Source organism: Mustela nivalis (assembly GCF_964662115.1).
Source record: "Mustela nivalis genome assembly, chromosome: 17".
Classification (NCBI taxonomy): Eukaryota; Metazoa; Chordata; class Mammalia; order Carnivora; family Mustelidae; genus Mustela; species Mustela nivalis.
Genome location: NC_139036.1, coordinates 1,816,037 through 1,842,401, shown reverse-complemented (window position 1 = coordinate 1,842,401; position 26,365 = coordinate 1,816,037). Strand labels below are relative to the sequence as shown.

General features: G+C 64.6%; 1 protein-coding gene across 6 annotated transcripts in view; it reads right to left on the bottom strand.

Moving 5' to 3' along the window:
- PITPNM3 (PITPNM family member 3) overlaps positions 1-17,247 on the bottom strand; it is a 58,626-nt gene extending 41,379 nt beyond the window's left edge. For all 6 annotated transcript variants that reach the window (XR_014304983.1, XM_082707759.1, XM_082707761.1 and 3 more), the window contains exons 1-2: positions 17,114-17,247; positions 4,436-4,531 (exon numbers count right to left, since the gene is read on the bottom strand). Coding sequence is in view for 5 of the 6 variants with exons in the window: in XM_082707759.1 (XP_082563885.1) it covers positions 4,436-4,531; positions 17,114-17,135 (118 nt within the window). In the remaining variant the exon portion in view is untranslated. The remainder of the gene's footprint in view (positions 1-4,435; positions 4,532-17,113) is intronic.
- Between the last annotated feature and the right edge of the window lie 9,118 nt (positions 17,248-26,365).

The window sequence follows — 26,365 nt, the reverse complement described above, 5'->3', positions numbered from 1 at the left end:
GCCCTTCCCAGCAAGCCGTCCCGAGGACAGGAGAGGATGTCCTGCACCTGCGAAGCTCCAGGGGCACACGTGTGGTCAGAAGATGTCAGGGAGTACAACCCTTGGGGAAGCAGGACCGCCAAGGGCTTAAAAGCTGAGCTCTGGGGTTCGACAGGCTCTCTTCAACCTTGGGTGCACCATCTGCGGGCTCTCGGACCTCGAATGGTAACGTGTGTTTATGAACCTCAGTATTTCTCACTATGAAACCACATCGTGGCATCAGGGATTGCCCTGAGGTTAGATGAGGTCAGGAAGGCAAGGTGTCCATGGGCATGACGACCACAGGACAGGTGCGGGCCTGGAGAACCGCCCATGAAGATGACAGCACAGAGCCGCATGGGGTGTGTGTGTTTGAGGTGGTCAGCGTCCCGGGGACCCCCAGGGCTCAGCAGAGCCCCCTCCTCTCCTGGCCCACAGCCCCTTGGTCTCTCTTTCCAAGAAGTGCGGCATCCTCACAGACTTGCGCCACGTCCCTGCGCTTGTGGTTGGCCATTCTCACCCATACCCCCCAGCCCTCCCACTCCTCTCAGGCTGCAGCAGTCCCTGCCACACCGTCCCACACCACCAGGGCAGGCCTCGCTCTGGCCACGTGCTGGAGCTCCTGCTGCCCGGCTCTCTGGGCTCAGGACCTCCCTATCCCCACTGGGCTCTTCCTGTTCTTCCTCTCCCACTGGATCTCTCTCAACACCCTGGTTCAGTCCTGTGGAGCCACCCACCCCCACTCTGCTTTCAGGAACCTTCCACAGCTTCTCGCACTCGCTGACCCCAGCCACCCTCGCCCACACTCTCCCCTCCCTGGGTCTCCCCTCTGCCCGCTCTCAGCTCTCAGCCTGGGGGGTTCACTCTAGCAACAGTGGGCTCTTCCCCGAGAGGACACGCACACGCACGCACACACACACCCGGAGCCCATGGCCGCTCTGTCTGCTCCATGTCCCTTCGCTGCGGTAAGTGCCTCTCGGCAGGGCGCACGGAGGCCACGAAGCACTGGCTAGATGCGTGCTCTGGTTACCGATTCTACATTTTGGCTGGAGGCTGTGCCCCGCATGCTGACCGTCACCCCAAGAGACTCTGGGGGAAGGTTTTTGCACCGACCTCTCCCCCATGGAGCTCCCGTCCCTGCCCAGCCCAGACCCTGGACAGACTCGGACCCTGATGCGAGCTGGGTCCTTGCCTTTTACTCACGGCCTCTGTGTCCTCCCATCCCGGGGCCACAGGATCTCAGAGCAGCGAGACTCCTTGTTCCGCACAGGGAGGATCCACCTCAAGCCCACTGAGCTGAGGGCGTGTCCCCTTCCATGGTCACTGGCCTAACACCACCTGTCACCCCTGCATCAGACACCGATCTCTCAGGACCGAGGAGAGCCCTGCCCTGGGGCCTCTGGGTTTAGGACTACACACCTTCCCCTGGTGCTATGTACCACGGTCCAGCCTGCCCCCCACCACAGCCATCACGGGATCCCCACACAGCCCATCTCGGATACCTCGGGGCAGCTCTGTGGCACCCACTCCTCCTCTCTCAGCCTGAATGAGAGGACAGGGGTCAAGAGTTCCCCTGTGGTTTGATTCTGTGAGACCCCTTGGTCCCCTGCCCACCATGGCATAGCGTCCCACTCGTCCCTGAGACAAACGACCCCACCCCTGCCATGTGCAACATGATGGGCCCCAGAGACTTGCCTGGGGTCAGACACAGGCCAGTCACCGGCCCAATCTCTGTCCAAGTGGCTTGCACTGTCCACTACCTTCCATCCCGCCTGAGGCTGTGCACCCACAGGAAGCCCAGACAAAGCTGTGCCGTGGTTCCCCGCGATCTCGTGGCAGCACCATGCTTTGGTTCCCGTGGGCTTGGGGCAGCCTCACACCGTGGTCTTGGTTGTTTCCTCCCTTATTTTATTTTCGGCAGCTGTCAGTGTGGCTCACTTGCTCTCCGTGGTCTTCCCGCCCACCACCACCAATCAGCAGGCTCGGCAAGGGCTGGGACAGTGCCTATGCGCCCCGTGTGCCCTACGCGAGGGCAGCGCCCGCTCCCCGACGCGCAGGTACTCAGTAAACACGGAAAGAGGGGATGGGTAGGCGGTTTCTAGCCCCTGCTCTGCCCAACTCCTTGAGTGACCTTGAGCGACCCTGAGCAAGCTTCCCAGTCCTCTGGCCTCAGTGTCCCAGCCTGGAGATTGGGGTAGCAGTGTTGAACTCAAAGACCTTGCAGGCCCCCAGCTCCGACATGAGGTTTAGCCATGGCCTCTCCCGTCACCCCCCGGCTTTGCCCTCGCTCTGCACCCCAGCCCTCCAGACTGGTCTGCAGCCCCCACATCTCCTGTGACTGACAGGAGGGAGGAACCTCTTCTGGGTTGAGAATCTGGACCCCAGCACCCAGCCCACAGTGCCCAGGGAGCTGGCCTTCTGCCCAGGGGGTGCTGGGTGCCCAGCCTGCTCCACTCTCCTGCCCCCAATGCCTCGCACCCCTCACACACAGCCGAGCCCTGCACCCGGAGCCCAACCCTCTCCCCTGCACTACCAGAGCGAGGGGCTCCCGCCCCACCAGGGAAACCCTGTTCAGGCCTACAGGCTGGAGGACGGAAGAAGGTCCGACCTCGGTACTAAGTCAGAGAAAGGGACCTGACCCCCCCACACTGAGCTTCAGGGTTCCAGCCCTGCCACCCCAGCTTGATGTGGCCTCAGCTTCCCCATCTTCCCCATCAGAACACTGAGGAGGAGGATGTAACGTTGCAGGGGCCTGCTTGGACAAGCACCCCACCCAGGAGCTTCCCGACGGCTGGAGGATGCAGGGCCCTGCTAGAGGAGGGGACAGCAGGAGAACAGGGCCAGGGAGGGGACCCTCGAGTCCTGGACCCCCACGGCCTGGCCCCGAGGCTGAGAGCTGCCAGTGGGGCCTGACTCGGCTCAGGCAGCGGAGGACAGCTTCACCCCTGACTGCTCACTTGAGCCTGGGACCCTCTAGAGGCCTTGATGGGGGACGACACGGAGCACCAGGAGGAGGGTAGGGGGCAGCCCAGAAGTAAGGGGGTCTGCACAGCCTGTGGGGCGGCTCCTGTGGCTAAGGGCTGGGGTGCTAGGCAGTGGGGAGCAGATAATGGGGCTCCCAGGAGCCAAGGGCAGAGGAGGGGGACAGGGCGGACCCGCAGCTGGGGGAGGGGAGGTCACAGGGAGAACAGGTGTGGCGGGAGGCACAGCGGGCAGGGTGGAAGGTGGGACCCTCAGAGGGGAAGCAGGTGAGCAAGCCTGACCCGCCCACCAAACCACACCACAGTGCTCCCACCGCAGGCCATCCCCGTGCTCTAGGAACCCCAGCCCCGATGAACTGCCAAGTATTTGAAACAGACGTTCTAAGCATCAGAGTAGCGACGCTTGTTGTCACACTGAAGCTAGCTGCTACGGAGACGCGGCCCCGGCAGCCCCTCCAGACAGACACCAGTGGGGACAGCAAACGAGTCCCAAGGGGGCTGTTTCGGGAGTGGCCTCAAGGCCAAGCCTCCCCCTGCCCAGCTGGGCGTCCTGGAAGGCACTGGAACCGGGCTTTCCCCATTTCTGGAGTTATGGAGGGCACAGGGAAACTGAGGCCAGGAGACGATCAATGGCAAGGCTGAGATCACGTCCCGAGTGCCCCACAGGTCCCAGTGCCCCACAGGTCCCGAGTGCCCCACAGGTCCCGAGTGCCCCACAGGTCCCGAGTGCCCCACAGGTCCCGGTGCCCTGAGTGAGTGTCCCAAACACACAGTCTGTCTTTCAGACATTTTGCCAGGCATTTCAAAGCCAGCCGTCCCAGGAGTGAGCTGACCCCCCACATAGGGTGGGGACCAGCCAGCCGGTGAGGACCAGGTGCTCTGGGGGCAGGAGGAGGCCTCCAGGGCTTCTCATCCACCTGCACACGGGCCTGGCAAGTGCGACCACGGGGACCCTCGGGAATTCTGGACAGACTCCACTGCCCACCTGCCACTTCCTGTGTCTGGAAGGCTCCTTGCCCTCGTCCCTTGTCACCGTGGAGAGGACACCACAGGCTCCCCATCCCACGTCCATCAGGGACCCATGTCACCATGGAACGTCTGGTGCATTTCACTCGCGGCATCCTTCCCCCTCAGGAGTGTGCCTTCCCCAGGGTCACTGCTGGGTTTGGCCTCCCCACCGAACCACAGGCCCGAGGAGGGCAGTGCCACAGCCCATGGCCTCTGCAGCCCGGTGAGTGCCTTGCAAGGCACCCAAGGAGACCCAGAGGGTGGAAGAGTGAAGGCAGAGCCCCTGCCGGGGACTCACAGATCGGGTACCTCTGAAGTGTGGGACGTGGTGTCCAAGGAGGGAGAGACACTAACCCCCACAGGGAGCCCCTTCCCAGGGCTTCTAGAACAGTCTTCCAGCCAACGACGGGACGACAGCGTCCACTTACCTCTGGCATCAAAGAATTCATCGTCCGAGCTTTCCACGGAGTCGCCGAGCACGTTTCTCAGGTGCCAGGGGGCACCGCCGCCCGGGGGAGGGCCACCTGCCAGAGGGAACACTCCGTTAGCCCGGCCTGAGAGCGCCTCCAGCGTGCGGCAGCAGACCTGTGCCCCCAGACCGAGGGCCGCCAGCAGCCCGCCCCTCGCCAAGCCAGCCAGACACGCGGCTTGTGTTGGGCCCCCGACCCCCTCCACCGTGCTGCGGTGAGGCAGGCGCGAGTGGGCCCCAAACAGACCGGAGTCGGTCGAGGCACGCCGCCACGGTCGCCGGGCACATCACGACTCGCATGGCCGTGCAGCGAGGGCGCAGGGTCACTCCCGCGGGAAGGGGGATCTGTTCACGATGGCCTCTCGAAGGCCCCACCACCTGCTCAAAATGGGACACCAAGGTCAGCGGAGCAGGGTACAGAGGCCCCGAAAGTCACGGCCGGTCGTGTCCGCGTCTTCCCACAGGCCGCCTGCTTCTGGCCGTGCCCAGTGGTAGGAGCGTGACGGGGGTGGGGAGGCCGACGCCCACACCACGCGTGCAGCCTAGACACGCAAGCCCCCGTCGGGAGGGGGCCTGGGCCTGAGCCCTGCCCCGCTTAGAACCCTGTGGCCCCGTTTCCACGCCACGGCCTTGGTTTGCCCCGGAAGGTATGAACGGCCATGGGCCCCAGGCTCAGAGGATGTGAACAGAGGCAGGTGCAGCGTCCGCCTCACGGAAGGCCCAGAGCTGCAGCCTCTGGTCCACACGAGGCCCGATGGGCGCCGGCGGCCCTCCGGGGCAGTGAGGACACACACGGGATGTGGCCTTCTCCTTCGCCCACCCGTGTTGGGCTGCCCTGGAGCCCCTCTCTGAGCTCCCTCCACAGGCACCCGGGCGCTCACGCCCTCCACTCGTCCCCAGACCCATGAAGAGCGGGGACCGTCCACACTGAAACCATGAAGGTGTCGGGAGAAACCTGCCCAGTCACTTTCCTGAGGGTCATCAGGGAGCAGCTTAACCATCGTGTCCGGCAGCACCGGAGCCTCGAAGGTGTCCAGCGTCCACATGGGGACAGGACGGAACGGTGCAGTGGTCCCGGTGGAGGACACCCGCAGGTACGGCCAGGAGGGAGAGAGGCGGGAAGGGCAGGGACAGTGTGTTCCTTTGGGCCAGTTTGGAAAACACGCCTGTGTCTGCACACGGATTCGGGCGGCGTGTTGGTTAAACGCTCAGGTCTGAGGAGGGACGGCCTGGATCCACAGTCACTGAGGCCCCGAGAAGCTGTGGGAGGGTAGGTGAGCCCCTCCACAGCCCCTGTGCCTCAGTTTCCCCAGCTGTAAGGTGAGGACAGCTTACACCTGCTGGGGAGGGTGTCCCCCTCGAGCGACGCATCACGGCACTCATGAGCCCACAGCGAGCATCTGCGGCAGAGATCATGGTACAAATTTATGTTCAGCCACGTCACTGCATCGGGGAGGACACGCCCAAGAGGCCGGCAAAGGTTCCTGCGGAGCGGCTCTGACAGGAGGAGGCTGGGAGACGCGGCTTCTACACGGCTGAGTGATTCGATTCCCGAGTCAACCTATTCTACCCATTCGAAGAGGCGTGTTTCCTCACACCTTTACATCTTTAAAACCGGACCACGTGGCCCGAGAGTGCATATCCCAGCTCCGGCGGGCACTGGAGCAACTCAGGCTCAGACAGCACAGACCCGCTCGCACATGGGCCCTTTGGGAAACACTCGAGGCTTTTCTTTCAGCAAACGTCCTTATAGGTTTACTAATCACGCTTCCTCCCCTGCAGCGGAAGCCCCAGTAATCCATGGCACGTCGCACAGGAGACACGCAAAATGCGCAGTCACCGACCACGTGACTGGAGAGGTCTGGTCACCAGTAGGGACTACGGCGTCTTAGAGACTAGGGGAGACCGTGAAATCACCCTGCACTCAGGGCTGGTCCTCCCAGGGCACCAGCCCTGGCCAGCACGTCACACGTCATGTGTCTAGAGAGACCCGTCTTCTTATCGAAGATCCCTGCCTCAGTTTCCTCATCTGCACATTGAGGAACCTGACGGTGAATGTCCCTTTTCCATTCTGACTGACGTCAGAGGAGCCCGTCTGGCACACACGCCAGTGAGCAAGGGGGAGGTGGGTGCTGCCCCAGCCCTGGCTACGGGAGCCGGGTGTGGGCACTGTGACAGCCCCAGGGAGCCCACGGCAGCCCTGTCCCCTCCGTGCTCCGCACCCCTGCAGGAAGCTGGCACTGCTCCCTGCCATACGCCCGGATCCTACATCACAAACTGTTCCTGAAGGGCGAGACCAGCCCCGTGGGCCCAGGGACCCTGCCCCTGCCTGTCGCTGTAGCCTCACCCACCACTCACTCCCAAATGCACCCCAGCCTGAGCACCATGCTGGGAGCCAGGCCAGAAGCATGCTGGGAGGTGCGTTCTGAAGCCCGGAGTCCCAGCGAGGGGCACCCACATGCCCCGCGGGGACTCTCTAAGCTCTCGATGCTTGCCCATCCCTGCGGGCCGCGTGGCAGGCTGGGCAGCCAGTCCCTGCTCACAGACTCTGTCTTTCCTGAGAGGATGCACCAGTGTGTGTGTGTGTGGGGGGGGTGCTCCAGCAGCTGCAGCAAGACAGGGAGAAGAAACCAAAGGGATACGGATTTGAAAGGAAAAACCCAAGCCGCCTTGATGCTCAGACGGCATCATGTCTACACAGAAACAAAACCTCCACAGAATCAAAAAAACCCACCGGAAACGCCCCTGGAACAGCACAGTTGCCGGGTACGAGGCCGACACACGAAGCCAGCCGCACCCTGGGCTGTCAGGAGGAGCCGGAGTTAGACACTTAAGAAACAAAACCATTTATAACCTGCACCAAAAAAACCAAACCCACGAAAAGAAGCGCTTGAGTAGAAACCGAATGTCTGCAGAGAGGCTTGAGACCCAGAAAGCACAGTCATTTAAACGTCTGCGGAGCTCACCTTCATGCACATGCATTCCCGGCCAGCAGCAGACACACTAGACTAACACGCAGATGTGCCTCGCTGCGCACACCCATTCTGGTCCACGAGGTGAAGCCTGGACGGCCAGGACGGTCCCACTGTCCCTGCTGTTTGGTCCCCGCGGGTCGGGCGGGGCAGCGGGCTCAGCGGAAGCTTCACCCCAGTCTGTCCAGTACCTAAGCTTGAAGGGCAGAGGCTCTGGGATCTGTAGGCCACACACCGGCGCCTCCCACATCCTTCCTTTTGGGCCACCATCCCTCTAGGTCACTGCCACGCTGACAACAGGTGTGACGGGCTGGGCTTCGTGGGGTCCCGGGGCGGGGGGAGCGGCTGCAGGGAAGCAGCGGGACGAGGGTGTGAGACCTTCCTACAGATGCGTCGGTCCCTGAGAAGGAGCCGGACACACCGAGCATGTATACATGTGTGTCCTGCACACACGCGTGTGGGGTGCACAGCCGAGGGTGTGGACAGCTGTTTGCTCGAGGCCGAGGGTGTGGACAGCTGTTTGCTCGAGGCCACAAAGCCCGTCAGTGACCGAGGCGGCGTGGGAAGCGGGACCCATCCAACCGGCCCTCCGGCTCTGCGAGTCAGCGTCTGGGTATCCTCGTGTCCATGTGGACATCTCCACGTGCACCTGCCCTCCTGGGAGGCGGCCATCCTCCCGAGGCCACCCTTCCCGACCCTGTCAGAAAGACACGCCAAGCACACGCGCCCCCACAGAACGCCCTCCCCGCCTCTGTGCCTCATGCACACCAGCTTGCCAGCAGGGGTGGACACTCAGCAGAAACGTTACCACGTGGCCATGGAGCGACACCAACCCGGGCTCCCGCTACCATTTACGGGCCCGGGACAGAAGCTCACGGAGCTCGTGGGGCCTCGCTTCTGTCGCCTGCAAGATGGGCATTGTAGCTCCAACCCTGTCCTCGGGAATTCAGCCCAGACCGCCCACTGTTGGGTCCAGTGCCCTGGTCCCCCACCAGCGGCAGGACTGAGGCGTAGCCAGGGCTCACGGGGGCTTCCCGGCAGCCCCGCATGGCCGCAGACCCATCCGCGTCCTCCAGCAGACTCTCCTCCTGTCCCACCTCCTCCAACACACTTACTTAGAGCTCTAAATTGGGACCAAAGAGAAAGGGGGAAAGCCAGCCTCGCCGTCCAGAGGGATGCTGAGGATCCCTTGCTCCCGTGAGGCCCTGACCCCCAGCAGGCTCTGAGCTCTCTCCTGCTGCCCAGGAGAGTCTTTTGACTGGGCCTGGGCCTGGCCAGCACGGGCTCCGATCACCAGCCACACACACCAGTTTGTCTTCCCCAACTGGGCTGGCCCAGGGACACGGCAACGGAGGGACACGTGGACAGGAGCCATCAGGGATGCTCGGCCCTGTGCTAAGGAACCCCCAAAGCAGCCCCAACCTGGGGACAGGAGGCCACCGGAGAGGAGACACCATGCTGAGCTCAGGAGCCCCACCCGAGGGGGAAGGCATCGGCCGACCCCTCTGGGGCCAGGCCGCGGGCCGGACTGCACCCTGGGGGAAGGAGTTAGGGCCGAGCCAACCTGGATTGGTCCATGCCCCTGGGATGCAGCTTCCCAAGAGCCCAGGACAGACGAGGGGCAGCCCAGCCACAGGGCTGAAGGCCAGCTCCACACCCCACAGCGTGGGCAGCGTGTCCCGCAGGCAGACGCCCTGCAGGCTGGAGGGCCTGGAGGCCTTCCTGGGGAGGGGGCCCAGCTGAGCCTTAGGGGCAGGGTGTACAGGGTGGGCAAGGTGGAAGGGAGGACAGACACAGGTCAGCGCAGTCAGACCATGACTGGATGCTGGATTGAGACGCTTCTCCGGAACGGGAAGTCTGGCTCATCAGAGCTCAGAGAGGCCTCCGGCATCTGCGGTGACGGCCACATGGCGCCGGGGTTGAAGCAGCCCCTGCCAGCTGCCTCCGGGGGCTCCAGTGACTCTGAGTGGCGGGGCAGGGCTGTCCGGCATTGGGCCAGCCCGCGGCTGGATGCGAAGCCACGGCAGGGACACCGCCTGCGAACCACGTGCACCTGGGGGCAGCGAGTGCTCTGCTGGGGCTCCCTTAGGCCCCGTGTCCCCCGTGCCTCCGCGTCCATCACGCACGCATGCACACACGCACAGCGTCACATCTGGTCTCACGACACTCGGAATCCCGCCCCACTGCTCCGGCCTGGGCTCCCACAAGTCCACACGCAGGACCTGGAGTGAGATGCGCGGGTCTGGCCCCGGCCCCGGAGCCTGGCCTCCCGCCTCAGTCGAGCATGATGTGGACCACCGTCCCACTCACCCGCCCCCAGAGGCTGGTTCAGATCCCAGGCCTGCCTCTCAGCCGTCCACCGGGCATCAGTAACTGCTGCTAACCACGCTGTGCCTCAGTTTCCCGCTTTGGACGTGGGGGCAGTAACAGCACTCAGAGCGGCCGCTGTGAGGACTGCAGGAATGAGCGTCCATAACAGGCTTAGCACCACGCCTGCACTCTGCCGGCGTCTGTGCACACAGACCCCATGGGGCTCCTGCCCCGCACGGGCACAGCGCCCCATCCCCCAGACTCTAAGCATCACAAGGCCAGGATTTCTGGGCTCCTGCCGCACATGGCCTCTGGGAGGCCCCGGGCCACGCTCCCTGGGTCCCCACCCTCCCCTCATTCCCACCTGTGCTGGGGGTCATTGCAGAGCTCTCCCGGCCCTGAGGGAGTCTGGAGCCTGCCTCCTCTGTGCACCCCTGACGTCCTTCTCCTGGGCCATCAGAGCACCCATCTGCAGCCTGGGTCCAGGCCTGCCTGCCCCACTGGGCAGTGGGTTCCCTGGGGCACACCCTTGGTGGGAACCCTCCAGGACTGAGCACCAAGGAAGCTCTCATTCTGCTGGGCACGGATCCCTGCAGGAGAGACCTCAGGGGTGGCCCTCTCAGGGAAGCATCCCATGCACCTGTCTTCACCCCCCTCTCTGGGTCACGACAGGTCCGGGAAGCAGACTCGTCCAGGGCCGACCCGCCCATGCTCAGCCCTCACGGGTGCCACCAGGGAGGGACGAGAGGCCAGAGAAGCCGTTGAAGGAGACCGATGCAGGTTGGGGGTTGGTTGCTATGGAAACAAGTCCTAACTCTTCCCAAACCGCTGTATGCGCCACTGATGAGCATATGGGCTGGGCTGTTTCAGGGACATGCGGGGAGCCCTGGGAGGGCCTGTCTGCTGGGGCTCTCGGCACCCGGAGCCCAAGTCCTGGATGACCGGAAGGAATCCAATCCAGCTCCTGGGGGACCAGGTGGCCCCACGAGCCCGGGCGTGGGCTCCAGGCTGCAGAGTGGACACGAGACCATCCACAGCCCACGCCTGGAGCAGTGGCCCAGACGGAGGCACGGCCCCGGCACACAGCAGGCCACGGCGCCCATCCCCGTTGCTTGGTACCCGTGGCCATGGCCCCATGGCAGACCCAGCTGCAAATTGGGCACCAGTGCCAGCCGCCGTCTTCCACCTGACCCTGGCCATACTGGCCCCGGGCACGACAGAGGGGCTCGGCCTCTGCCAACATAGACTCCCGGGCAGCGCCTCCCACGGCTGCCGGGGGCCTGCATGGCCCGGGAGGCCAGCGAGGAAGGGCCGTGGCCCCAACCTGCAGCTGGCCTGTCCACTGTCCCAGCCCTGTCCCCAGACATGGGCTGGAGGTGGATCAGGACCCCAGGGTCCCCACAGGACACATCTGGCTCAACCAGTTACTCTGAAACTATCTGCCTTCTGGTAGCTCGTGAACATGCCGCTGCAACGCCCGCTAGTTCGCGTCTTTAGGAGAGAACCGGTGATTAATCGCTTTGGCTACCTACGGCATTTCCATCGGCCCTGCCTGCCTGGCTCTGCAAGAGTCGGAGCTGCTGGGAGCAAAGCTCCTCGAGGGCCCGGCAGTCCGTCCCCCAGACTCCTGCTCCACAAGGAGAAGGCGCTGTCCTCCCGCGAATGGGAGCTCCCACAGCGCCACCGCCTACAGGCCGCTCATGAGAGCAGTGGGGACTGAGGCCCCCTGCCAGTCATGCCCCTGAGCCCCTGTGGGGGGTGGGGGACAGAGCCTGAGGAGGAAGCCGCAGAGACCCCCCACCCCAGGAGCCGGCCTGCACTGTGGCAAGAGCCCCAGAGGCCACCTTTGGCAGTTGGGGAGCAGCGAGGGCAAGGTGACCCTGCGTGGGCCTCCTTACCACCTGCCACTCCGAGGCTGCTCCAGAGAGTGCAGGGGACCCCAGGCCACCTCCTGCCCCGCAGGCTCCCCACCTGGGGCTGATTCACAGCCCCCCGATGACGCTGCGGGGCCAGGACCCCAGAGTTGGGGCTGTGCGAGGCTCTCGGCCCTCCTCCAGATTCCCGGGAACAGAGTGACAGCAAGGCAGAGACACCCCACACGTCCTGGGCAGTAACGGGAAGGCCGAAAATAGCTCTTTTTACCACCAGGGATGACTCCAGAGTTGCTCAGCCAGGACCAGACTCCCAGGGGAGGGACGTGGGTGGGGACAGGAGAAGGAAGCCTCAGGCCATGGCCAGGCAGAGGCATTGAGGAGGAAGACAGGGGAGCGACATGCTGTGGAGCGGTTGGGGGACGGTCAGGGGTGTGCGAGCAGGGACGGGTGGCCGCGGCTTCTCCACACCCCGAGTCTTGCACCCGGCGGGCTGTCCCTGAGCAGGAGCTGTGAGGGAGGTGACCGGCTCAGCTGCAGGCCACTGGGAAGAGGCCGCTCCCAGACACAGCCTGATGGGTTTCCATCTTTGCTTCCAAAGACAGCAACCTCCCTCCCCTGCAGAGCAACGGCCATCTGGGAAGGGGAGCGCCTCCTCGCTGGCCTCCCCCACACCAGTCTGCAAACACGCGGGTGACCCTCTCCAGGGAGCGCGGGCTCCGGACTCCCCGGGTCACCCACCCCTGGAGGATCGGGCCCGGGCTCCGCTGCTCACCGGCCTGGGGACGAGCCGGGCCAAGAAGCTGGGACAGCAGCTTGCGGGCCAGGCACCCAGTTTCTGGGGTCTGACACAGCAGCACCTGCCGCTGCCAGCCCTGGCCACACAGGCTGACCCCCCTTCCCACGGCCACAAAACCTCCCACACCCCAGGGCATGAACGTGTCCCACAGACGGGCCACCCCTAGCCTCAGAGAGAACCTCACAAGCACCACCCTGGGGACAGTCTGGAGGTGGGGGGGGGGGGCGGAGGGGGCGCAGCAGGGACCCAACTCCAGCCTGAGCCGCTGACAGGCAGGAGACGCCCCCCACCCACACATGGCCCCCCATGAGGACTGGGGCCCGCACAGCTGGGCGGGCGGCCCTGGAGGTGGCATTTACCTCCGGAGTGACTCACGGAGGCTCCATTCCTTTGCAGGGGGTGTGTGTGTGTGTGTGTGTGCAACTTAGCATTTTCTTTCTCTTTAGAAACAAGGATTTTAAAGCCCCAGGAGTAGAGAGAACTTGAGGGCGTGGGGGGGGGGCTGGGATCTCGTGGTTTCCAGGCTCACTGGTGACGTGCTCCAGGCCCCCTCCCACACCAGGCCCTGGCGGGGGGGCGAGTCGGCCACCCCCTTCCCAGCCTGGCTGCAGATCTGGTGACCCCCAGGGCACGTGGGCTCTCTGTGCTGGGCCCATCCCCCACAACCCCTCTGGGGTCCCTGAGGGGGCAGGAGAGCAGAGAGGAGACCCCCCTCCCCCACCCAGAGGACAAGGCCGTAAGGATGGGCTGAGAAAGAAGAAAGACCAGTGTTAAAGCTGCAGCAACTTTAGAGCCAGTCCTGGTTCCCGAGACTCTTTCCCTGGCCTTCCCCAACCCCCCACCCTTGAGGAAACTGAGGCCCAGGATGGCAGGTCAAGGTTAAGCCCCAACCAGCCCCCAGTCCTACTTCCAGCCCAGCCTCTGACTTCACAGGGTTCTAGAATGAGACACTTCACCCTCCCAGGGCTCCGTTTCTTCATCCATAAAATGGGAGTGACACGGAGCCTTACCGGAGAGACGCTGTCCAGCCAGCAGGTGGGAGGCCAGTGACATCTCAACCACAGTGCCTCCAGACCCCCAGCCAGAACCCACCAGAACACCCCACTCCCCACGAGCGTTCACACCCCCGTTCTTGAAGACACAGACCTCAGGAGAGGGCCCCATGCCCTCTGGGCCTCAGTCTCCTGCAAACGGATCACACCCTCTGGCCAGTGGGATGCAGATCCGGCCCCTGCAAGGGGGGTCTAGCCACATGTCACACTCCGGGTCCCACTGAAGACTCCCAAACAACCGGCCAGGTAGACGGGGCCTCCCGCTAATACAAGGGCTCCGGGGCCCAAGGCCACAGGTCTGAGACAAGACTCAGGGACCCAGCAGCTCGCGCAGCCCGGGCTGAGAGGCAGCAAAGCATCTCCGGTAGGCACCTACCCGGCCCACCAGCTCTGCCGCTGACAGTGGCTCCAACATCGCACCTCCCCAAAGTGCTTCGAGTCTGGTCCCTCCTTGGGAGAGGACGAGTCCCCTGCCCAACCCGGCCCAGGCCCCGCAGGCCCCTCCCCTCAGAGCAGGGCCAGCCCCTGGGAGCTAAAAAACTGGTTCCTCCAGCCCAAGGCCCTGCCCTGCTGAGAAGAGGTCCCAAACTGCTGGGGCACTGGGTGGGGAAGAGGGGGCCTGAGGAGAGGTGGGCAGGGGCAGGAAGCAGCCCTTCCCCACAGAGCCAGCCTGGACCTCACCTGCCTCTCCCCCGGGGCAGATGGGCTGCCAAAACTCCCAACCTGCCACCGGGCCCCATCCTCCATGCTGCTCTCCGTCCTGAGCTCTTTCCAGTCCTCCAACACCCCTCCCCAACCCCTCCACAACCACCTCTCCCTCCATCCAGCCCCTCCCCAACCCCAGGCCTGCCCCTCGCCATCTTCCCATCCAAATTCACCAGCCTCTAAGGCATAACTCCTAAGACTGCCAGCCTTCACTGTCTTGGGCCTCCTGTTCTGTTCCACCACCCACAGGTAGCCCTGGGGTGCAGACGACCATCCCCGCCAGAAGGCTTGGCCCCTCCTTGTCCACCAGACTTAGAGCTCCCTCAGGCCCTCCCCTTCTCTCTCAAGACTAGATGCAGGGTATCACAACAGCTCTGGCCTGGGTTACTGAAGTCTCCCGAGAGACCCGGAACTGGTAACAACCTGTTTGGAATCAACACTCTAACTTATCCAATCCCTTCTGGAAACTCCCAACATGCTTTCCTGCACCTGGGATCTCCTGGCAAAGTGAAAGTCCTTTTACTGCTTCCCATCAGCGCCTGTCTGACATAGCTGACACAGCCATGGCTAGCTGCTCAGGCTGCACACTGCACGAGCCCCAAAACACCATTCACTAGCCCATGATATGATAATCCCAGAGTCATGTGCTATGGTGACTCTGTGACCCAAACCCCTGCCTCTTCCCTCATTAGGCAGCCCCTTGGCCAGTTTTCAGAGGGAACATCTCACAGGTCACAGAATACATCCTGACTCACAGGCCGGCCTCCCACAGCTTCCCCCTGCAACCTTCAGCCTTCCTTGGTTCCAGTGTCACCTCCCAGGGTGGCCTGATCATTTCTAACCATCAGTCTGCCCATCCACCGTGGACGGTCGTGAGCATCAACACCTCTCTGTGCTACGACCCCCCTTGCACCCCAGTTTCCCTAGCTGCGGCGAGAGGGCTGTGGGCCCCCGTCTGTGAGGCCGTCTCTGTTCTAAAGCTGGCCAATCTATTCTGTTCCGGCTTTGCTGGTGTGGCTCCCGTGCACGCGCCACCGAGAGCCGTTTTCAGGTCAGTAGGCTTAGAGCCTGAAGAGCAGAAGGGACATTTGCAAAATGGGAGGAAGGACCGAGCAAAACAGGCATCGACCCCTCTTACGGGGTCAGTCCCAGCGGCTCCTGGGAGGGGCAGCTGAGTACAGGAGTGAGGGGCCTGGGTGCTGGGACCCACGGAGGAGGGCGTCCAGGCTCCCCGCAGGGAAGGGCCGGGCACAGAACGGACGCCGAGAAGACAAGATGTTAGAGCGGTGCGAGGTCCAGCCGCTCGGGGCCAGGCAGTGCCTCACCTGTCACCGTCAGCCTGGGACCCAAAGGACCACGGGCCACCGCAGGGGCCAAACGGCACCCCAGGCTGTGGGGGCCACTGACGGGGCCATGATGGAGACAGTCCCTTACTTCCTCCTTCAAAGGAAGCTCTGCCCAGACCCTCTGTTTCCGAAGCCTTAGGAGGGGAGAGAAGCATTTCCCCCTCCGGGATCACTGTGCACAGTGCCTGGAACACAGTTCAGGCAGAGGGTTGGCTGCTGTCATCACGGCCGTGCCCCAGCAGGTGATCTGTGCAGGGCTGTGCACGCACACGCACACACGCACACACGGAGCGGGGGTGGTGGGCGGGACATACACCCTGCCTTGCCCTCTGGGAGCAGTGGGGGTGGGGAGGGACCCCGGCTCCAGGAGGGAGGGAGACAGCGTTTTCCAGCCTGCCCCGCGTCATCTCCTGGTCCCTCCCGCAGCACCTCCATGAGGAATGGGTGTTTAGCTGTGCTGCACACTTGCTGGGTCTCGCTTGGCCCGCTCCACCCTGCAGGGCTCCTTGGGGGCCATAAGTCACAAGCCCAGCATGTGCACGCAGTTGGGGGCGGTTAGATCCAGCCCAAGGTCCAGAGCACCATTCCTGGGGTGGCACTGGATTTGCACAGAGCCCAGGCGCTCACACTGAGTGTGTATATGGGTGAATTCACACTTGTTCTGGCACAGTCAGGGCTTGCAGGGAAAGGGGTGGGGTTCGTGCCAGACCAATGCCGTGTCCCGAGGGAAGGCACAGCACCTGCCAACGTCACAGGCTGGGTGTGAGTTCTCGAAACATTTACACACACCAGCCTCCCCAGCCCGGCCTGCTGAGACCGGGCTGGCAGTCGCCCACACCGTGGGGCCGGTCTTGGGGGCTCTCCCCACCACGGGGCCCAGAGTGTGGTGCAACTCCTGCTCCCCAGCGCCCGGCTCTGGGCCTGGCACACAGCAGATGCTGGTGAATGAACTGTCGGAATGAATGAATGAAGGAATGACTAACGCCCACTCCCTCACACCACAGGTCTGCACCTGGTGCCTGGGGGAGGGCAGAGCCCACCGGACCCCAGAAGAGACTCCACCTTCAGACCCTCGCACCTGACATTCTGCCTCCAGGGTCGGGTGGGGGAAACGGGTAGTACGGTCCCCGGTGGTGCAGCGCCAGCACCCCTCCTTCCCAAGAAGGAATCTGGGTCTCCTGACTGAGCTGGGGGCGGGGGCATCGGCACGTCCTGTTCAGAGCAAGGGGCAGGACAGGGGGGCGCGTCCTGGCTGGCGCTAGGGGCGTGGGATGGAGCGGCGGCCACCGGACAGCCCCTGAGGTCCCCGCGCCCTGGGCTGCCCGTGCGGGTGGCAGTGGAGGCGGGGGCGGGGGGGGGGCGGTGGCGGCCTGACCCAGACCGGGGCGCCGCAGACCCGCCCCCACCCGCGCCGGCGCCGTTCCTCCAGGTGCCGGGGGCGCAGGAAGGACGCGGGGCGCACGGCCCTCCCGGAACCTCCGCCCACCTGCGCGGGGGCTCACCTGGGCCCGCGGCCCCTCCTCGCGCCGCGCGGGTCCCTCCCCGCGGCCGCCGGCCCTGCCCTCCCGGCGCCCGCCCTCACCTGCGCGGCCCGCCTGGGCCATGTCCCGGGCGGCGGGCTCTGGCTGCGCCGCGCGCGCTCCTCGCCGCTCCCGGCCGGGCCCCGGCAGCCGAGCCGCCTCCGGCCCCGAGCGGACTCCGCGCGCCGCGCCCCGCGCCCCCGCCCCGCGCGCCTCAGCCGCCGCAGCCGCCGCCTCGCCGCTCCCTCCCGCTGCCTTAAAGGCGCCGAGCGGCGGCCGCGCCGCCCCCCGCGCCTCCGGGGAGGGACTGACGGAGGAAAGCGCCCGACACCGCCCCCGTGGGCCCGCACCCCCGCCCGGCCGCGGCCGCCGCTCTCCGGCCACCACCGCAGCGCGCGGGGGGCGCAGACGCGGGGAGGCCCTGCGGTGCGGGCGGGGACGCGGACGCGCGGGCCGGGAGAAGGGGCGCGGGGACGCGGGGGCGCAGCGCCAGGGAGACACCCCCGGGCCAAGACGCGAGCCGGGGAGGTGGGGAGAGGGAGATCAGAGAAGACGGGCGACCCAGAGCCTGGAGCGGGAGAGACACCTAGCAGCAGAGGCGAGGAGAGAGGGAGGTGGCCCTGGGATGGCTCTCCATCAGCACCCCGCCAAGGTCCGGGGGCGTGACCACGGTCTGACCTAGCCTCAGCTTGGAAAGGACCTCAGTGCCTTGAACTCTGCGGGAACGTGTGCAATATACGCAAATCCCACCTGGGATTCCAGGGCGGGAGGCCAGCAGCCCAGCCAGCAAGCTGCGGCCTTGGCACTTCCTAAACCTGGCCACAGACATTCCCGGTGAGCAGGCCCTGGGGGAAGGCGTCTGCCTGAGCACAGCCAGGGATTCACAGTGCGGGGCAGCCCGAGGGGTGGCAGCTGCTGGAGGGGGTGGGTGCCAGGACAAGCCTCCTGGCTCCCTGCTACTGCAGGGGTTAACTCCCACCAGGCCCTGTCCTGGGACGATGCCTCTGCTTGCCGCTGCGCAACTGGCAAGGGTTAAGCTCAATCACCCTCTGCAGCCAGTGCCCCACCCACCCTGTCCTTCCCCCACCTTCTGCAGGATAGTCCCCCTGGGGCCAGCCTCAGTCCTCAGGGCAAGGTCCCCTTAGCCCCTCCAAGGGAAACCAGGCACACAGACGACAGGGGGCCTCAGTGAGCATCTAATCCACAAACCCTTTTCGGCTTTAACTCCACCCGCAGGCTGCTCTCCAAGTGGCCTGCACCTGGGGGCTGCCCACCTCCAAGGACGGGTTGCTCAGGAGTTCAAGGGTGAGCTCTCCTGTCTTTGGATGGTGCAGACCATGAGAACGTCTCTCCTCACCCGAGCTGCAGTCTGCATCTAGCATGTGACCCCCATATGGGTCCTGACTGGCGCCCCACGGGGCGAAGCGGAGGCTTCCCAGGGCCCTGTGTCCAAACTGCCTACTCAGTCTTCACCCAGGAGGACACCAGCCTGGCTTGCCAGAGGCTGCAAATCGGTCAGTCCAAGAGCTCTGGATCCTGGGACAAGACGACGGTGCTGACTCCAGCAGGCAGAGTTTCAGAAGCTGGTCACCAGCCGGAAGAGTGAATGGACTCCTGTGGCCCTTCCCCAGTCCTCGGGCACCGTGGGGATGGGCGCGGCGGGTGGTACGGGCCAGACCGGCAGGGAGCCCGCGGCCTCACCTGTACCCACTCTTGGGACCTGCAGGGCCCCCAGAGGGGTGCTGTGCTGTCTCCGGTGCACCTGGAAAGAGGCAGAGGCTAGGGAAAGTCTGCTCGGTGACCGGGAATGGTGGCAGGGGAGCAACAGACCTGCCTCCGAGGGGACACAACTGGACCCGTGCACCCCTCTGGGGCCCTTGGCTCGCCGTGGCCACAGTGACTGCCATTTGGCTAGGGCCCTGCTACCTCCTGGCACCGCATTCTGTGCGTGCGTGTGCGTGTATGTGTACATGTGTGTGGGTAAGTGTAGGGCTGTGCTGCTGGCTGTGTATGTGTGTGTACATGCATGGAGCTGTGTGTGTGTGTGCATTTGTGTGGGGGTATGTGTGTAGATGTGCATGCCTGTGTCTGTGTATGAGTGTGTGTGCGTGCATGTACAATGTGTATATGTGGGGGTGTTTGTGTACATGTGTATGTGTATGTATGTGTATGTGGGGTATGTGTACACATGTATTGGATGTGTGTGCGCGTGTGTATGTGTGTGCATGTGGGGGTATCTGTGTTGTGACGTGCATGTGTGTACATGTGCGTGTTGTGTGCACACACACACACCAGGGAAGGCGCACTGTGAGGGTAGCATTGAGACTCACTGCTCTGCACAGGTGGGGGGCGGCGTCCCATTGGTTGGAAGTTCAGACCCCGCCCCACCCCTGGGTGGGGGGAGTGAGTGGGCGGGAGGCACAGGGTGCTCCTGGCAGAGGGGCCTGGATCTGGTTCAGCCAGGAGAGCAGGGTGGCCCCCAGGGGTGCTGACCGCGCCAGCAGACCAGCTGCTAAGGAAGTTCCAGCCCTGCCTCTGGTCAGAGCAAACACGTCATCCACATGGGCGTGAGACTAACCAGCGGGGACTGACCTCCTGTACCGCTAGCATCGCCCTTTGGTGAACACGGATGACTAGCGATTTAGAGGCGCTGCCCTTGTGCCTGCAGGAGAGAAGTGGGCGCCGCTGCTTCCTGGGCACCCAGCTCTGTGGTGGTGAGGCTCAGCATCAGGGTTCCAGGCCAACCCTTCCTTCAGGGTGGCGGGCGGCTCCCGGGCCAAGCTACGCCCCACTGCCCGAGAATGTGCACAGATTGGACCCATCAGAGAGCTCCAGGGAGCGGGGCTGGCCTGGACCTGGGCACTTGGAAAGGGACACGCCCACCACCAGAGCCAACATGGCCCCGCAGAAGGGCAGTCACGCCCGACTACACTCATTTCCTTCCTGGACACACTGGCTGCCGGGGCAGGTACCACGGTGCCCGGCAGGCCTGGCGCAGCCGCTCACAGCTCAGGCCCAAGCCAAGTGACTCCTTGCTGCCCGCTGCAGACAGACGTCAGGGCAAGGCCTGGGGCCTCTGCCAGCCTCACTGGCTGGTCGCACCTGTCCTCCCTGCAGCCTTCCCAGCCCCGCCTCTCCAGTTCCCACACTGGGAAGTCTCAGGCAGCCATCCATGGCTGCAGGGGGGCCGCCTCCATTCCCAGACGGAGCCTCGGCAGTAGAGGCCTAAGTGGAGCTGCCCCAGCCCTGCCCGCCGCACGGGAGCCAGGGGACCACGGGAGCCAGGGAGCGAGCTCTTCCCTTCTCGCCCACAGCTTCTGTGGCTAATCTAGCCTGCGCCTCCACCGCCCACCCAGGGAGGGGCTGGGACCCTGCCTGACCCACCCCTGGGCGTGTGGACAACCACGGCCTCACCCTCACAGCGCCGTCAGGGAAGAAGGCGCTGGGTGGCCAAGGCGCTCACTAGCAATCCCTTTTAAGATCAGCGAATGAGCCCTCGGGGGAGCCCTGGACCCCGAGTGTAAGGGCCCCCCGCCAGCACAGCCGCACCCCGGCGGGCCACGCCCAGTGTTCCATGGTTCCACAGCGGTGACCCGGTCCCCATCCCGTGCCCAGGAGGGGCTGAAAAATCTAGGCCATCGTGTGCGCGCATCCTCAGCCTGTCCCAACGACGTCCTCGGAGGTCTCACAGAACCCGCTGAGCGCCAAGGGTCACTGAGGGCCCATGCTGCCAGGTCGCAGGGCTGGGGGAGTCTGCAGGGGCGGGGCCGGTTTCCGAGGAAGGCGCGGCTGATGGAGGAGGCTGTGCCCTGGGCACACAGTCGGTCCCCCCTCCTCCTTCAGCCTCACAGTGGCTGTTTTCGGTTTGAGGCCGAGATGAGGTCCAGCTGTCTTCACGTTACTCTCAGACCAAACGCAAGCAGGGACTTGTGTGCTCACCGGCAGCACCTGTGGCGTAGGGTTTAAACCTCGGCAGCCCCATCGCTGCATGTGGGGAGGGCTCCTGGGGCGGCCGTGGGCGGGCAAGGGTCCTGTGGCCGATGGAGCTCACAGTCTGTGTCGGCTCCCTGGAAAGCACCCAGTGCTTGGCGCTCAGACCACAGCTGGATAAGCCCAGACAGGGGCGGCAGGGAGGGATCCCCAAACAAGGGATCACTGTGTCCACCCTTCTGCCTCTGAACTCTGCCAGCAACTGGGGACCTCCGTTGGGCTAGGAGTTCTTCCTCTGTCCTCTGTTCCTCTCCTTGGAACAGCAGTGACAGGGTCTCTCAGAGCGGCCACTGCAGCCCTACGGGTGTCACGCATATTCTTCGTGAGGGACTGTGTTTAGTCGTGACAGCAGCCCATCAACCATTCCCATTTTACAGATGAGGAAACCAAGGCTAGAAGCCAGGTATCTTTCTTCGGGTCCTAAGTGGCGGACCCGGTCTGCCATCCATGACCCCCTCGACCTCCAGAGGAAAGACGACCTAGGACGGCAGGACGGCTGGGCACCAGGGGTCGCAGGCTCTCCACTGGTAGGTCCCATATTCTGCCAGCGTGGGCACAGCCCACCTGGCCTGGAAGGCCCCCCGGCGGTGCGGTGGGGCTACGTACCAATGACTAAAAGGCTGAATTTGACAAGGGCTGGAGAGTGCATTGAGTCCACTTGTTAAGGATGAACTAGATTCCTGGTGGAGTGCAGAGGCACCCCAGGGGCCCCCAGCAGCGCAGCCTTCTCCAAACACGGAAGCACCCGAGCAGCGTCCGGGAAGCCCCTGTGGGACACGGGGCACCTGGCCAGTGCCGATTAGATTAGCAGCTGAAGGACCACAGTCAGTCAAGGAAACATCCTGGCCCAGGAGGGCGGACGGCCATCAAACAGGCAGATCTAGAAATGGAAATCCCCTTACCCGGGAATCCCCTACAGGGGCAGAAGCAAGAACTGCCAGAGCCAGCGTGCGGGGAGGAAGGGGTGCGGTGGCTGGGAGCTGGGGGTGGGCCCACGCTCTACTTTGTTTTCAGATCTGGGGTCCCAGAAGGGAACCGAACACTCCGACATCCTCTGTGCCAGAGAGGAAGGACCCAGACCCCACCTGGGGCCAGCGCCAGCGGGGCAGACCCGCACCTCACTGCATAGCTGCAGACACAGGGCCCAGGAGCTGGAGGTCCTGTGGCTCCCAGCACCCCGAAAACGGGGGTGATCCCCGGCTTGTGGTAGGAGCCCCTTCTATCCCCTCCTGGTCCTGCCGTCCTGTCCCTACGGCCAGGAGCCGCAGCGAGTCTGCCAGCCTCCGCAGGGCTCGGCGCAGACCGAAGGTGCACATGTGGCGCTTCCCGCCGCCACAGGAGCACGCTTGGGCTCTCCCACATAAGCGGACATGACCGGGATTTGAGACCCCGAGGAGCAGACAGGACGCTGGCCGCCCAGAGGCCAGCACCAGGAGTGGACGTGCCTGGCTGCCCTGCCTTCACCAAGGACACCCGCACTGCCGGTCCCCACATCCACATTGCTCTGTCGGGTCACCAGTCACACCTGGGACATGCCCGGCAGCCTGGATGGGAGCAGGAGGTGCATCCGGTCTCACCACGACTGCAAGCGCCGCATGCTTCTGAGGGGAGGCCGCGTCCTGAATCCAAGTTACTCAGATGCCGGGGACCCCGCGGCTTCCAGAGCACACTCCTGAGGCCTTGTGGACAGTGCGCTGTCTGCGGCCAGGGATGCGGTTGGGCGCTGTTGCAGCCTCCAGAAGCCGCCGGGGCGGCGGGGTCCTCGCGCAGGCGGCTCCGTGTGGGCTGCCGCCCACAGCACGGTTCACGTGTCTCCACGCCCTGATGTTTCCACACTCAGGGAACAAGAACACCGTGATCGTCAGAGTTCAAACTCCCCTTCGAGCTGTCCGAAGTAAAACTCGCAGGCCCCCCTCCAGCTCCTCCACCCGCCTCCGCCTCGGATGCCAGGAGTCTCCGCTGCCTCTTCCCCAGCCTCACTCAGTTCCTGCAAATCCTGGGGCGGGACCTGACGGGGGCAGCACCACCCGCGGGGTCGGGGAAGCAGGTGCTTACCAGACCCAGGACCCTGGGTGCAGAGCCGCTGACCCTGGTGACCCCAGTGACCCCGGTGAGACCCGCCCCTGCTCTGCAGAAAAGGGGGCTGCAGACCTTCCTCCATCCACCCTGGAGGAAGATGAGAGCAAGCTCCCCGCAGGGTCCCGCTCAACCAACAGGCCAGGGAGTGCTATGGAAAGGGGCCTTCCCTTACCAGGCTTCCTGCCTGCCTGGGTCCATGGAATGTGGGCCCCGGAAACTGCAGCCCTGTGCACACGTGTGCGTGCGTGTGCACATGTGCACATATGTGTATGTGTGCACTGCGTGTGCATGTTATATATGTGTGCGTGTACGTGTTTTCCTTCTGACCCCCAGGATGCTCTGCACGTCTCCCGTCACATGGCGCAGCTACACAATCCGTGACCGGGAGCTGACATGGCCAAGAGGCCGCCGTGGACGGGGCTGGCCTCCAAGACTGTGCCCGTAGGGCCCTCAGCCTCCCGTAGGCTCAGCCTCAGAATGCGCCGTCCCGTGAGCCCCGCGGTCGCCTCTGGGCCCCAGTCCTTGTTGGAGCCACCATCCTGACCCACCCCTGCATCCCTCGCACACGTGTCGCTGGCGGGCTTTCGTGAGCATGGACCGGGGGTGGCCAGGCGTGCGGCAGGACCTCCCCGCACAGACACGGAGGAAGACCAGGATGCCAGAGCAGGGCTGAGTCTGGGGTGGATCTCACTTCCCAGGGAGGGTGGACTTGGCCAGGGAATAGCGTGTCTGGGGCTGTGCCGGTGCTGAGGGGACCGTGGGTGTGGGGTCCTCCCACTGCATCACCTGCACTAACCACACCACCTGCACCACGCGGCCCGCTGTCTACGGGCGGGCCTTGCCATGCTGCCCCTCCTTCCCTCACCGCAGCCCCGCCCATCCGTCAAGGTCTGGTTCCAAGGCTGCCTCCTCCGTGAAAACCACCAAAATTGCAGCCTAGGCTCAGGAAAGAGTCAGCCCCTCGGCCCCCACCACAGCCCGTTCTCCTCTCTCGCCTTCGTGCTCAGGTCTCGGGGAGGGACAGCTTGTGCCATCCCTGGGTCGCTGTGGCCAGCAGGGAGTTTGCAGGAACTGCCCGGTCTCGGGAGACACGGGGCTTTGGAGGCGTCCACGGGCAGGTCTGCCCCGGCCACCATTTGGTCCCGCAGCTCAGGTAGCAGGGCCTTGATGCCCCTTTCCCCTGATCCATCCATGTGGCTGTGGGGACCCATGACTGAGACCTGGCTGCCCAGAGCCCAGCATTAGGTCAGGACGGGCTGGTTACAGAACAGGGAGCTGCCCCAGGTGGAAAGGAAGCTTTCAGGAGAAGGAAACCAGGGCAGGGCTCGGGGTGCAGCGGAGGCCACGGGGCCACAGTGGGGTTGCAGCCCGGCGCAGGGGCGAGGCCATGGGGCACCCGTTCCGGTGACGCCAGGGCCCCGTGGACCACTGCATGCACCACAGATGGCAACCTTCGGCTGCCCAGTCCCCATCCCACCCGTGAAGGGGTCCACAGCCTCTGCCTCAGTGTTGGGCGCAAGCCCCCAGGCACCCAGAGCATAGGGGGCACTCCGTGGCAGACAGTGGCTGCCGGGTCCAGCCCCGGTGGGGGGCAGGGACAGGGCAGGGCCTGTTGGGAGACCCAGAACGGAGCGGGGTGCCCAGCGCGGGCAGGACCACCATCAGCGAAGATGGAGGCTGTGTTCACAGGTGATGTCTGCTACGGTCTATAGACTGTCCCCGCGTCATCTACTCAACAGTCAGTCACAGAACACAGAACACAGTGCCACGGTGCCCGTAAGACCCCAGCAGGCCTCTCCCTGGTTCCGTGGCCCTGAAGCCTCCCACACACAGTGGGACTGGCGATATTTCCTCTCCTGCCCCAAGGATGTGGCCGGCACGGGAAGGCCTGCCAGCTCACGGGAGCAGCGTCCAAGGGGCCCCGAGGGACATCCGTCCGCAGCGGTTGGAGCCACCCCGTGCTGGCCTTGGGGTCACAGGCAGGGAGGGCCCCTGGGGACAGAAGCCAGACCAGCCCCACGATGAGACGTCTGCATGGCTCACTTCCCCCAATTCTCCATGTCACAGACTGGGAAACCAAGGCATGGAGGTCCCACAGGACCTCCCCTCTTGGCCCCCCAACCCCAGCTGGCCGGTCCCTGCTGGCACACAGGACCAGGTGGAGAGAGAGACACTCAGCGGGGTGCAGGGAGGCAGGTTGCAGGCGGCTTCCTCCCCTTCCCGGCCTCAGGGGGCCCTTCTCAACTTCTGCCTTCTTCAAGGGGCCAGAAAGGGGGACCCAGACCTTGAGGGTCCCACCCAGTGGGGCGGGGGCTTCTGAGGCCCACCCGTGGCTCTGCGGCCCAGCCCCTGCCAAGGCCGAGGGAAGAGCCAGGCAGTATGGGAGGGGCTGCAGGGAGGAGGAGAGAAGGGGGAGTCCCTGGGTGGGCCTGGAATGCCTGGAGAGGCAGGGAGCTGGTGAGCTGGGTTGGGAGACCAGGGTTCACTCGGGTCCCCACAGGGGATTCCCAGGACCCTCACCGAGGACGCTTGGTCACACTCCTGAGGTCTGGAGGAAGCCCCACAGCCCAGCTCTAACCAGACCCCACGTCCACCACGAGCAGGCCAGCCCTGAGCTCTAACCGGACCCCACGTCCACCACAAGCAGGCCAGCCCCGGCAAGGGGACCCACCTGTCACTCACTGCCTTCCTGCTGCCAGAAAGGCCGGAAACTCACTGCCCCTGTCCCGAGGCCCTTCTTGTCCCACTGGCCCCGAGGGCTTCCCTGAGACCCTTCCTCCTCCTCGGCCCCTTGCAGGCAGGGATGAAGAAGACCCCCATCCCATTCCCTCTGGGGCCCCAGTGCCACCAGCAGAGGGAGGAGGAGGGTCCTGTCGGCCACCGCAAGGGGCACTTCTCCAACCACCCAGCATTCCCAGGGCAGCAGCGCCTCAGACATGGCACCCTGCCTCAGGCCACCGAGGAGACAGGTTAGGCCCCCCGCTCCCATACAAGCCCATCCCAGGGGAGCGGTGCCACCCTCCATGCAGTTCAGGATGCACGGAGCACCCAGCACACAGGAGGGAGGCACGCGGGAGCAAAGAGACCAGGGGCAGGTACGCGGGCAGGACGCACGGAGCATACGTCCAACCCTCGCATTACTACCATTCGTTTCCACGGCCCTGTGCCCCCATGAGATGCGGTCGGTTGGCGGCGTCTGCTGTGGGCGAGAAGGGGGTGCGGCCCATTTCAGGCAGACACGCACG